The sequence below is a fragment of the Danaus plexippus genome, assembly GCF_018135715.1.
Source record: "Danaus plexippus chromosome 13 unlocalized genomic scaffold, MEX_DaPlex mxdp_15, whole genome shotgun sequence".
Classification (NCBI taxonomy): domain Eukaryota; kingdom Metazoa; phylum Arthropoda; class Insecta; order Lepidoptera; family Nymphalidae; genus Danaus; species Danaus plexippus.
Genome location: NW_026869849.1, coordinates 3,450,044 through 3,463,920, shown reverse-complemented (window position 1 = coordinate 3,463,920; position 13,877 = coordinate 3,450,044). Strand labels below are relative to the sequence as shown.

Sequence of the window (13,877 nt, the reverse complement as noted above, 5' to 3'; positions counted from 1 at the left end):
CAACAGGTCGATATTAGTTATAGGTACGCAAGGGTCTCTTATATCAATTTATGGAGAATGATTGCCAAAAGAAAATCTAATTTAATTAATTTAATATATGCTTTATTTATTGAACAGTGTTTCTTTAAATAAACTTATAACAAAAATGTAAAGCGAACAACCAAATTAAAATTTCTCACATCTTGTAAATAATATAATAACATTTCACCCAGTTTATTTATAAAATTGCAACAAAAATAATTGTCATTATTAAGTGAACATTTGTACATAAAATTAGAAAAAGAAACATCGATGTCTTACATTTATGAATTAACGTTTTATCGGTGATGCCTTATTTTAAAATTAAATGCCATAAAACGAGGATGAAATGTCAGCAATACATTAAAATAAATAAATCACAAGTTTCTTAATTTATTCCCAGGCCATATAAGTGAGAGGCGGGTTTCCGAAAAACTACTGTAAAACATCTTATTATAATTATTTTTAAACTATATCATAAACACTATATATTTATCATTTGGATCGCGTTACCAAGAAATCACGACACATGGATCCTACAATATGAGACCTATTCGGTATACTTTTTTTTAAATTACACAATGTAATACATTAAAGGTAGATTTTTTAAAAGGGAATCTATATAAACACAACAAAATCCTCCTATCTTTCAGACGATCCAATCTAGTTAAGGAATGAAAACGAAATTCCAATTTCAAAATGCAAATAAGTTTTTTTAAAGCCATTTCAAATAGTCATGTTGGCAGTTGGGGGATAAAATTAATTATTATTATATGCTATTATAATCCTAACACCACATTGAGATTGAAAACTATATATCTATGATTACATGACGAGAATATTATATGATTACTGAAGTTCACTTCTGGTCACATATAGAGACGTTATTATATAAGGAATGCAATGATGTCTAAGTTTAGGTAGGAAATTGAGGTCAAATCATATTCTCTTCAGCTTCACATAACATCCTTATATTCTTTTAGAGTTTAATAATAATATATAGCTACCGATTTTTTGTATGAATATTATGTATGTACTAAGAGAAGTGTAATCTATAGTTATAATTCAAATTTCAACAATTTTGATAACTTTTCATTATGTAATTTGCATGATACATTCAATATTAAGTATTGTGTTTCATGTTTCCCTATTAAGTGGATGTTATAGCTTCCATCCCGAATCTATTAATGTATTGGTAAGTATAACGAAGCAGAAGCAGTTGACAACTTTTAACTGAACGCTTGTTAGGTAATTGAGCAAATAGTATTCAAAAATTATATGAAATAATTCCATATAAAATTTAAAATATCACTATAGTGATAAAGAATTAAATTCAATAACAATAAATGGAAACTAAAGAGAATTTATTGTAATGGCAACACTATGACTTTAAATTAATCATTTTATATGTGACCGAAGTGACTAGAAATGTAAATTGGTATTGTTTAAATGATTTTACATAGCAGTATCAGGTTTCGTAATATTTTGTTTCTGTTCTGCAATCCACGCTTCTATACGCTCCTTAAGTTCCGTGTTAGATTTCACTTGATCCATTGACAGCGGAGATCGATTGAAAGGGTCTGTTTGATCGCTTAGGAGATGCCTGAAATAAATTTATAAATAAATGTTTCTTATAAGAGAATGTTATATTTGTAAATAAACTTTGCATTATGTTAATTATTTACAATATGTAAAACCTGTAAGCTTTATGAGAGTATATAAATAGCAAACATTACTGATATAAAAATCTTACATACATTTATTTAGGTAAAATTATGATGGTCTGTATGAAGTTAAAGTAGTTTTATTGTTATACCTGGCTATGGTGGTTCTGTCGACTGTTGTCCTTGAGCTGGGCAAGATGACGGGATCCCTCATTATGGTGCTCATTATGGGATCCAGGAATTCCTCGGGAGCATTGGCGAGGATCTCTTCATCACGTTGACGTTGTTCAGCTAGTATGCTTACATGGGATGCCACTTCCTGGAGAGATGCTATGAGACCTCCACCGCCGATGCGTACTAAAATAAATTGACTTTATTTGCATTTCTTTTTCTCCCATTATTCTTTTGTCTCCAATAATATATGAATATTATCAGTAGTAGAATAGGATCCGTAAAAGTTTTTTTAAACATTCATCGTTAATATATTTGAAAAATAAAATACACAGCCGTAATTAGTGAAAAACAAAGGTTTAAAGGAGTGATATTTTTTTAAAATCCGTTAATTAGTTTCCGGTTCGGTTTGGTATTGCTAAGAAAGTATTTCTTTTTAAGTATATATAACAAACCTAGAACATCTTCAGCCAATTTGAACAGCTGAGGCGAGTATGACCTTCCATCATCTGACACGGCGGCACAGAACCTCTCGTTACTGCCGAGCTGCACGTACATACGACAGATGTCCAGCACAGTGTTCGCAGGTTCGAACTCGTAGTCCTTCATGTCTTTCACCTGGAATATAGCATAATATATCGTCTATGCCATTCCATTGAAATATATATACAAATTAAAAAATCACGAGATTATCTGTTTTGTAATTTGTGATAATGAGGAACCTTATTTTAAAATTCGAATATTTTCACTTGTTTAGAATTACGTTATAAATAAAAAAAATCTATATGATTCTTTATTGTATATATTTGGTTTCAGAATATTATGTTTAGAAATTTGTGAGTGTAAGAGTAACAAACCTTAAAGTTCTTCTTATTTGGTCCGACTAGATGTAGGAGGACGTAGTTCAGCATGGATGCGATGCGTTCAACCAGCGTCGGATGACAGAACACGTATGGGGCGTGTGATGTTAGTTTGACGAGCGTGCGTACAGTGTCCCGCCCAAGTATGTTATCGAACCTCGCTAGCATACCAGTATGGGACATGTTGGCTAAATTCTGCTCACGTTCAGCGCTTGATAGGTTCAGCCATCTGCCGGTTTCTCTGTAATTGATTTATAATTATAATTTTTGTATCTACATGTGCTAGATAACTAAATATTTTTGTGTTTCCTATGATGAAAGCGTTATTAAATATACTGAGTTAACATAAAGTTTTAGTGGGTTAATTGGTGTATAGGATTAAGAATTCCACGTAAGCACCCTTTACATTGGTATATTGTTATTAACATAATTACATATAGACTTTATGGTCCTATATTAATTATCAATTTATTTAATCTCTTTATAACTTGCACAAACTTTCAATAATATGAGATACAATGATTTACAAGCATAGTGAAGGATAGGAAAAACCACTATAACTTATGAACAGAACTTACTGTGCCGTTTGCATGTTCCTTAACTGAGCCATATTTCCAAGGGCCTCGTCCAGTAGGAAGATAGCGTCGTTCATTAATAGATTCACGAAACGAAGGAAAATCGGTGGATGAACAGCTTCCATATTCGCCTCAGCTTCTCTTGCGAGACGTCTGAAACAAAAAAATAAATAAATTATAGCACTTTTATAATTATGATTGTCAAAACAGTTTTTCATGTTAATTCCTTACTTATATTATTTTCACTTCCTTACATCATACGACAGTGAGTCGTGGATTGTTTTTATAACATGACTCCATTATAAAGGAGACCATGTTGATTTTGAAAAAAGCTCCCGAGGTAAGTTATAACCTTATTTTATATTCCCAACTGTATATAATGTTCTTAAAATATAAGTGTTAACATAGAATGAGGTTCAGTTAAACACTTGTCTAAAATGAATTAATGGATATAAGTTATTTATATTTAATTGAATCTTTTAATTATAAACCTACTATAAAAACTTTATTAAACGTCCTAAATCTTATTATGCGTAAAACAAATTTATTTTAGCTGTAATTATGACTTTGTACTTTCATTTCTTTGTACTCTCTAACGTGCCATCTGTGTGTGTGTGTGTGTGTAAGTATAGTTGTATATGTATGTGTATACAGTAAGTAATATTGTATTTTGTCTGTGAGTGTGTACATAATTTGAACTCACGTGAAGGCCTCTCTATGCTCCTCTATGCCCCACAGGAAGTCCATGACAAGGTACATCGGTCGGCGATAGTTAAACTTCTGCTCGAACTGAACGCTCTGCCCGGTCATCTCAATGCCGACGAAAACATCCAGAAGACATGTCACCAGCTGTAAGAAATACATTAAGAATTACATATTCATACAAACAGTTTATATAGTATCTTGTATATAACAGAAACATTCTAATAATGCTACTTAGTATAGTTGAATATAATTTTTGGTATATTTAAAGTTAATTGGAATTTGAAGAGATTTGTATATATTTTTTATTATATTACAAAATTTAAAAAAAATCAACTAATTGATTAAGATCATTACGAAATATATAATGTCCTGCAAATGTCTAAAATTATGTTTATGATATTATAAGTAATCATAATTTTGTATCCAATAACTTTTATTATAGGTCTTTTCTTTATACAAAATTTGTTAGTTACTTAATTTAATTGTTAAAATATAAATACAGAAATAATTTTTTAATTGGTTGTTTAATAAAATTTTCTTGTGTATTATGTGTAATAATGGACAATTTTAAGATAAATATATTAATTTAATATCCTCACAATTACTTTAAATACTATTATTCTTTGTTTGTAACATTTAATTGTATTTGAGTAAAATCTCATTTTTTTTTTGCTTTTGGATGTTCACAAAATGTTTTAAAATAATCCTAGTGTATAATTGATGACGTCATGTGGGTCATCAATAACTTGTCCTAAAAGTAACAAATAAAAATAGCATAAGTAATATGCTTTCGGGTCAGATTAGATGTTCAGCTGTTGGTACAATACACCCCAATATATATACAAATTGTTATTAAAAATTATAATGATTAAGAAATATCAATTTATTGTTAAAGGATTATCTACCTGAAGTCTGTGTGGATGTTCCTTAAACAACTGTTCCCTGTAGAAGGAGGCGATGTTGCTGAGTGGTTGTTGATCATCAGGATGATTTGGCAACATTGCTTCCAGACATTCAGCCAAACGTGCCCTGAAAAGAGGTTATATTTAATATATACAAAACAAAAAATATTCATTGTTATTTAAAATTATCAAATATGGCAACGTTTTCATTTCTTTATAGGAGACCTAATTATTATTATCAATAAATAGCTAAATATATATAAAAATGACACAGATTCATAGTGCAAAGTATACAATGGAATAGTTGGTGGAAAATTAGTTTCCATCCTAGCATATAGATGGCTTTGGTGAGTAAATAATAAATTTATTAATAACCTCAGATGAGGGTTGTAAGTCCGTGTCGAATCACCCATGAATGTCAATACAAGTGTGAGGGCGGGTTGTAATAACCCGGCCATGTCCGCGTCGTCGGTGATAGCGCCCACAGTACGGCGGGACATTGTTATCAACACAACAACATTCTCCAATACAAACTCTGGAATGCATCTGGAATTTTATTGGAAATCTGTCAGATATTATGATTCAATAGATTATAAGTCAAGTAATTTTTGATATTGTAACAATTTAAAAAGATTAGAATAGAATAAACCTTGGTTATATACTAAACAAGGAAATTATATCTACATATTTATGTGTATAAAAAATTTTTGGATTGTATTATGTAAATGGTTAAAATAACATATTTGCAAATATAATTATGAACATATATAAAATTTTATTTTTTATTCTCATTTAATATGCTGCCATTTTTACAATTAAACGGTGATAGTAGACTGAAATACCTCAACGTATCTGGCGGTGGGGTGGTTATTGGCATGTCTATTTGCATCATGGTGTTTGGAGCGTAGTTGCCGACGGTGGTAGCACGCGCCGCTACCTGCACCAGCCACGTGCAGGTGGTGGCCTGCAGACGGTGTAGGTTGGCCAGCATTTTCTTCTCCAGGAGACCACAGCGGAATGTCACGAATCTGAAACAATTGTCCGAATAAGTCAATATGGAATAACCAACCAAAGATTATACACCATACTGAGGGACAAAAACTCAAGTGATGTTAAGGGATCTGCATTAATATTTTTTGTCTAGTGCTTTATGGGCAGCTATTTGTGGAAACAGAAGTTAACGCAGTATTAAACCGCTACATAATATGCTTAATATATCACTAAGTGGTAAACTATTATCTACAAAAGCCATTAAGTTTTCTACCCTGTATACGTTATTAATATGGAAGATATCTGATATTTACTTCGTCATAAGGTATGTTGCTCTCTGTCTCAGCGATTCCATTATCCTAGCCGGTCCAGCATCAGACATCGCGCGCTGAGCTCGACCCACTTCCTGACCTATACGCCACATTTTCTCAGCACACACACGGACACCTATAGACATATTGTTATTAACATTACTGTTTTAATTATTGATGTCAAAAATATAGAATATATCAAGATAAGTCCACAACATTTAAGGACAGAAAATTATATTTATCTTTTTCTACATTTCATATAGTTGTTCTTAGATGACACTTCATTTTCATTTTTTAACTTGTCTTTATAATACATTCAGTTAAATGGGTATCATATTTTGTAAAAGCTGTACAATAATTTATAAATCTCAATATTCGTTGGTCACGAAAATTTACAATGAGAAACAAACCATGAAATATCTATCTTAACTATCTTATGACTATTTTTCCCTGCATGTTATTAAATTCTGGTTGTATTTAAATATTTAAATTGATACAAAAAAAAAAATAGACTATTTCAGAAGCCTATAAAAATATACTTAGACGTCACAAGTTTTTTAAGTATTTATTTTAATTTAATACTTTTGTTACCTAAATCGATACACTTCTGCGTCATGAAGAAGCATTCCGTGACGAAGTTGTATGTCTCAGCTGTTGGGCGTTTGATCGGCGTTCCGTCGTCGGTTTCCCGAGCTGGTAGAAGGCAGGTCTCGTTGTGAAGACTTAGGTGGACAGACTTGGAGGCAGCCTCCTCCGGCTGAGAATATTATGATGAAATTATGTACTGGCCTATGTTGTTTTTGATTGTGCGTGTGTGTGCGTGCGTGCGTGTATGGGTGTGGGTGTGTGTACAGGGACGTTTACAAAAATTTGGGGTGGGGCAAGCAGCATATATTTAATTTATTCTAACAAACATCACTAGCATACAAGTCACAGCTTAAATGTTCGATAAATTTTTAATAATTTCGCTAATCACGTAATTTGCATTGTATGTACATATACAAGGTAAGTTTTTTAATATACTATAAAATCTTATAAAGTTCTTTGTACATATCGGGTTAAAAATAATAATACTCTATAGGTTTGATGTTTATATATAAGAAAAAAAATAATACCCTGAGTTGATAATTGTAGGAAAAAAAGTAGCAAAATATTTTGTTTTGTTTTAATGACATTTTTAAAGGTTTTGAAAATTTTGAGTTTAGTTACTAATGAACTAATGTTATTTCCTCTTAAGAGCTTCTTAATTAACAGACAAATTTTTGATAAAGGAACGTGTTGGTGGTAAAAATTTTTATTTTATTAATAATTATATATATTTAGTATCCAAAAAAATAGACCATTTTAAAATATATTATATTCATATATGTATAAGTTTTGTTTAAGTAATTGTGTTTTCACTTACAGACACAGCACCATACGTTGGATCAATCTTGAGTGCCTTGAGATCGTCAGCTGTGTTGCAGAACGGTTGACACAGATGTAGTAAAACAGCACCGAGATTCAGCATGAATCCATCGGAGACACAATTTGTCAAACCTATGTCACTTGTCTGTGGAAATTATTATTTTTTAATATATATTTTTTTAAACTATAATAACAAAAGATATTGTCTTTGAAGCCAAGCAAATTTATGTTTCAAAACATAAATTTGCTTTCCGCTTAGAAAAGAAATGAAAGTCATACCAAACAGATAATTTATAAGGCTTTTTACTGATTATACAAAAGAGATCAATTATATTAACTTTCCTTAAAAATATATATTTTTTTTCATTTAATTGCTAAAGCCTAGAAATATATTTCTCATCTATACCTGAACATTCCAAAGTTTCCCTCTAGGAGAATTATATTTTAAACATTTTCCGATCCATGTCAACAAACGATTTTTCAACTCCGGTCCGCCTTTTAGTAAGCTCAAAAATATTTTGTGCATATAATTAGTTAAATGTGATGTTGCATTCCACAGTGATGATTCGATTAGTGATGTCGCAGCCTGAAACGCAACTTTGTAATATTATAAACATTCTATATTAACTTTAAAGTTAGGTAAAATTAAAATGGTAAGTAAGTTAATATATTTTGGGCACCTGGTCCATAGGGTTATCAAAATAATCCGGCAGGCCGCTGTTGGAGCGGGGTAGTACTGATAGTGCCAAAAGACCTCCCATAATATTATCTTGAAAGAACCTTCCGCTCATTTCGTTTTTTGGGTCACAAGCATCCATTAATATTGGAGCTAAATTTGGATCGCCTTAAATTAAAATACATTTTTATTAAAATAAGTTGCTGTTAAAATTACAATCATAAAATATACTATATAAAAAATCAGAGATTTGTTAATTTTTGTTATAAAAATAACATGTGTAACACAAAATAAAAAAATATTCTTCAATTCCAATTATAATCATAAGTGAGGAAAAATATCTGTTCTTTACTTTTGGCCATATTCATCAATAAGTTTAGATCAAATAGATTTCATGTTTTTTGTACTATAGAGCATGTATTTTTTAGCAATTCAATAACAAAAAGTTATTAAAAAATTAATCTGATAATATGTAAAATACTAACTTGCAAATAGTTGCACCGATGGTAGGACATAAATGGGCAGGTTAATTAAATTTGATTTATTGACATCTATGTAAATTTTCCTTAACACTGGAATCATAGTGTCTTTCAGCTGTTTTTTACAGTCACGATCTCCTGAAAAATAATAAAATTGTAATACATATGCATACATATACATATCAAATGTAGTTTTTCTTTTTTAAGCCCCAGAATGTGATAGTTGTATTAAGTTTGATGTCGATGTTGAGTGTTTTGGTGTATATGTGTGAAGGTGTGAGTATGTCTGTGTCTGCGTATTTGAGTGTGTGTATCTGTATGTGTGTGCTTCTTAGCCATGTTTGATTGACATCAGTCCACCATTGTATTAGCTTTTTCGTAAATGATGTAAAGCATTTTTGAACTAGATTATCTTAATTAAGTGCCTCACACTTGCTGGTATAATTATTGGAAAATATAGTGACAGTTACAAAAGATTTTTTTTAATTTAATAATAATTGCATATGTTTATTATATAGTAAACCTAATAAAAGTTTTGGATGGAATTAAATTAATTAATTTTAAGTACTTTGATACTTAACTGCTTTCATATTCATGTTAAAACACAAGAAAAAACGTTCAAAACCATTTTGCTCACTTTCAAAATTATATGGCTCTGATAAATTCAGCTATAATTCTATATTTTTTGACAATAACTATATAAAAAATATGGAGGTTCATTCTAACAACGGATTGTGCTATTAGTTTCAGAAAAGTTGTGCTGAACGTGGAAAATGGCAGTTTTAACAAGTAACAGCCACTGTGTTTCATCGATATTTGTTTTTGCTTAAGTTATTAGGCAAAGCCATGTAAACATTTCATCTTTTCTCATGAAAGGAGACATTATTTCAAAGACCTCTGCTTTAAAGAATCCCTATTTTTTTCTCTCACAGTAGTACTTTTCCAGTATCCTGGAGAGCTCCAGTTCACCTGATCCACTTTTGAAATCAATATTCTTGAATATCTAATATATTTATATGCCATTTTTGACTATGCTTTATACATTAAATGCATACACATTTTTGTGATGAAATTAGATAAAATTAAATTACTTGTTTCAATAAAATTATTAGACATATCTTTAATAAATTTATCGGTAAACTATCTTCTTCTTCCTGGCAATTTATTACCCAGCATTAGCCAGGGTCTGCCTTCCTGCTCAAACTCCTCCACTTTGCACGGTCTTTAGCATCCTCGGTGGTAAGTCCATTGGCTCTCATATCCTGCTTCACGGTGTCCAGCCATCGCTTTCTTGGGCGTCCTGGGGCTCTTGCTCCAGGGACCGACATATCAAGGCAAATTTTTCCGACGTAGTTCTGTGGCCATACCATCTCAGGCGACTCTCTTGAAGCTTATCCGCTACGTCACGGACTCCAAGACTACCTCGGATAAATGTGTTACGTATACGGTCAGCCCGCGTTACGCCACACATCCACCTCAGCATCTTCATCTCCGTGACGTGAAGCTCCTGAGTGTGCCTGGATAGTGTTGGCCAACATTCGCTTCCATATAAGAGAACCGGTCGGATTATGCTCTTGTATATTAGTCCCTTGAGCTTGGGCGGTATTCTGCGGTCGCAGACCACACCTGTGACATCGTGATCGATGCCTCCAGACTCATGCAGAATAGATCCAAGGTACCTGAACTTTTCCGACTTAACGGCTTGTTCAGGACCTATATGAATAGTGCAAGAGTCCGGGCTTCCGCAAGCCATGTACTCGGTCTTCGTCACATTTAGTTTAAGACCACCGTTCTCAAGCGTACCCTTCCAGAGGTTCACTCTTCGCTCCAGCGTCAACATGCTGTCATCAATGAGCGCTATGTCATCGGCATACAACATCAGCCATGGAGGCTGGTCCTGGATGTTAGCCGAGACAGTGTCCAGCACTACATTGAACAAGAAGGGGCTAAGAGCCGAGCCTTGGTGAACCCCTACCGAGATCGGAAAGGGTTTTGTATCGCCAACAGCAGTCCTAACCATTGAAACGGAATCGCGGTACATGTCTCTGATGATGTCAATATAGGCCTCAGGGATCCCTTTGAATCGCAATGCCCACCAGATACAATGACGAGGCACGTAGTCAAAGGCCTTCTGCAGATCTAGGAATGCGACATGCAGAGCTCTCCTTTTTTCCTTGTATGCCTCCATCAGAGTTCTGATGGCAAAAATCGCGTCCAAAGTGCCCTTTCCTGGCTGAAATCCATATTGACATTCCGAGACAGTACACTCTCGGCGGAGCCTGAGGTCGATCATGCGCTCAAAGAGTTTCATGGTGTGACTCATGATCTTAACGCCCCTATAACTACCACAATCTTGAACACTGCCCCTGCCTTTGTATATAGGGGTAATGTAACTATAACGCCACTGATGTGGCATAGTCCCAGTGTTCAAGAAGCGGTTTAAAAGGTCCATCAGTATGAACACACCAAGAGAGCCCAATGATTTCCACGCTTCGATCGGAATATTGTCAGGTCCCACCGCTTTCCGATTCTTCATGCATCGAAGACAATTCCAAGTTTCGTCAGGTGTTATCAGGGCAATAAGTCCAAGATTACAGTCCAAACTATATATATATCAAAATAGTTTTTTAATTATACAAGTACAATAATTAAAGTTTACTAGAAATTACTTTTAACTGTAATATACAAACTTTAATAATATTTGGTAACATATAAACAATTAATTCATGTTATATTTACAAAGTATTAATGGCCAATAAGAAAAGAAGAAATACAATGAATGTGGCTGTATTAAAATAAAATTAATTTAATAGCATAGTGTCAGACTTACCTTCAGCTACAAATGATTTTACCAAGTCTATGAAAAATGTCGGACTTTGTTGAACAATCTGTCGTAATATTTCTACAAGTTGCTCAGGAAAATCCTGACCCTCAAAAAGGGCAGGCTGTTTTAATGCTGTGACTGCATTCCGGAATATCAATTCCTTCATCCTATTTAAAGCATCTTGGACATAAGGTGTGTTAATATGACTGTAACTGTTGATGTTTTCCATCGAGCTAAATAAATATGGAAATACTTGTTTCTGGATAACATGCTCTTTAAATACTGTACTTCCTTTGGGTATAACTTGCTGCTCTACATCTTGTAGTAATAGCCTTTCAAAAAGGGCTTGCTCGAGAGCTTCTAAATCAATATGTATTCTGGGGTTCATAGCCTGGGCAAGTTCTTCGAGGTATACCAATTGCCTTTCAGAACTTTTATCCGCAGCATTAGGGTTCACAGTGAAAAAGAAAACATTCTCAATTATATTGTTAATTACAAGAAGCTGTTCGGCACCTTGTACATTATGTACGTCTATTGATATTTGGGTCGAATCAAAATTAGATCCCTCTGTTGACTTAGCTTCTGCGACACCCAGCAGACCCACAAACGGATTATTTGGTTCAGACATTATTGACAATCAAAGAGCAAAAAAATAGGAAAGTAGCACTAGATATTTTAAGTCTGACGAGAAGTCTTACATTGTTCTTAAAAACGTTTAACCATTTATATTATTTTGGAACTCATTCCACACAATTTATCACAACTTAGACGTTCAAACAGAGTATTTAATAAAGTGCTGACTGTAATTCGTTATCACAACTTGATAAAAGATCGCAATTTGCCAATTTGACAATGACAGCACATAAAAGACGCAATTATTGATATAATAAACAAAAATTATATAGTTTCTTTTGTAATATAGTTTTGTTTTTTTTATATATATTATATTTAGGATAAAAAAATAGGAAGCACTATTGTAAACTCTCTATTAATTTATACAATTAATACTTTCACATATTTTGACTAATTATAAAAATGAAATAGTATACTTTAATAAAAGAAATAATATTAATTACTCTTTTTTTAAATTAATGATTTTTTTGCGGTTAAATCCTTTTTTTTTTACTTTTATCTGTCTTCTAAATATTCTGTTTACAAAGACGGAAATGGACCAACCAAGATATTATTAAAATTTATGAAGCTGTTGAATAAAACTGGAACAAAATAAGATTGCTGTAAATTTTAAATTTGTGTAAGAAATATTATGAATTTGTTAGGTTTTCGCAGTATCAACTACAAATTGTTTTAAGTAAGTTAACGATCGATAAGTTTTATGTTAAGGTTGGCACCCTTGCCGTAACACAAGCGCCATTAATTGTTGTGTTAAAATATAGAACTAAATTATTACAATATCCGTCTTGTTTTCATTACAGTCGTCGTCCGAATTCGAAATTAATAATATTACGTATTGCAATTGTTACGTCGTCTATATGCAGCAATGCTATGAAATTCTTTTACATGGCGTATAGTAGTCGCACATAGTGAATTGTTCCTTTAATGTAAGATTGGTAACACTTAATTATGTATTTACTTGCTAGGCCATAATAATATAATCAAAAACGTGTCCCCTTTAGATTTATTATTAAGTGCTTTGTCTGCTCAAATTTCTACACACGTGTAACCATACTGATACACAATTGCCGAACAATTTTATTAAAAAACTTTAAGATTATCGTTTATATTGACTCAGTGTCAATTTTTAAAATGGCAGCGTCCTAGACGCCATTTTATTAAATTCTAGTTGTGTAAGCGATAATATTTAAAGTACATTTTTATACAATTTAGTGCATGAACATGACCTGTCAATAACTTTGTTTAAAATGCTATATATTTTCTATTTTAAAGGGGACTTGGTGATGGTATTATGCTAAAAGTAATTTTTATCAAACTTTACAACTCGAAATATTTTGTATGCGGCATCTTAAAATGGTTAGGTTATTTTAAGTCGCGGGTCACTATTATACGCCAACACTAGAAAGTCTGTGATTGTGTGAGTGAGCGTTGTACGCGTGACCTCGAAAAAGGAAGGACAAATATCTTGCCGTTCTAGAAGGCTGACGTCATTTATATATCGTGGCCAGAACGCAGCGCAGCTACTAGCAAGACATTGTGAAATGTGAACGGCCACCTACAGCTTGCATATCTATTCGTATCTAATAATTTATTTGAAAGTTGTGGCTATGAACAGTTAGTCTGTTGATTTCTGCCATACATGTTGAATCCATTACTGCGCAA

The 13,877-nt window shown here is 32.5% G+C and overlaps 1 protein-coding gene across 1 annotated transcript; it reads right to left on the bottom strand.

Moving 5' to 3' along the window:
* Positions 1 to 80: 80 nt before the first annotated feature.
* Positions 81 to 12,417, bottom strand: LOC116769906 (ubiquitin conjugation factor E4 A). Its single transcript, XM_032661102.2, has 16 exons — positions 11,589 to 12,417; positions 8,765 to 8,896; positions 8,284 to 8,447; positions 8,010 to 8,189; positions 7,602 to 7,748; positions 6,788 to 6,953; positions 6,200 to 6,332; positions 5,738 to 5,923; positions 5,271 to 5,441; positions 4,899 to 5,022; positions 3,992 to 4,137; positions 3,292 to 3,441; positions 2,711 to 2,954; positions 2,309 to 2,471; positions 1,835 to 2,039; positions 81 to 1,621 (listed from the first exon to the last, which is right to left on the bottom strand). The coding sequence occupies exons 1-16, from the start codon at positions 12,208 to 12,210 to the stop codon at positions 1,474 to 1,476; spliced, it is 3,081 nt and encodes a 1,026-aa protein (XP_032516993.2). The 5' UTR covers positions 12,211 to 12,417; the 3' UTR covers positions 81 to 1,473.
* Positions 12,418 to 13,877: the final 1,460 nt, after the last annotated feature.

Coding starts and splice junctions, on each gene's coding strand:
- LOC116769906 (XM_032661102.2), bottom strand. CDS start 12,210: ATGTCTGAACCAAATAATCCGTTTGTGGGTCTGCTGGGTGTCGCAGAA. Junction 5,924..6,199: donor GCAACATACCTTATGACGAA/GTAAATATCAGA, acceptor CAATTGTTTCAG/ATTCGTGACATTCCGCTGTG. Junction 2,472..2,710: donor CAAATAAGAAGAACTTTAAG/GTTTGTTACTCT, acceptor GCTATATTCCAG/GTGAAAGACATGAAGGACTA.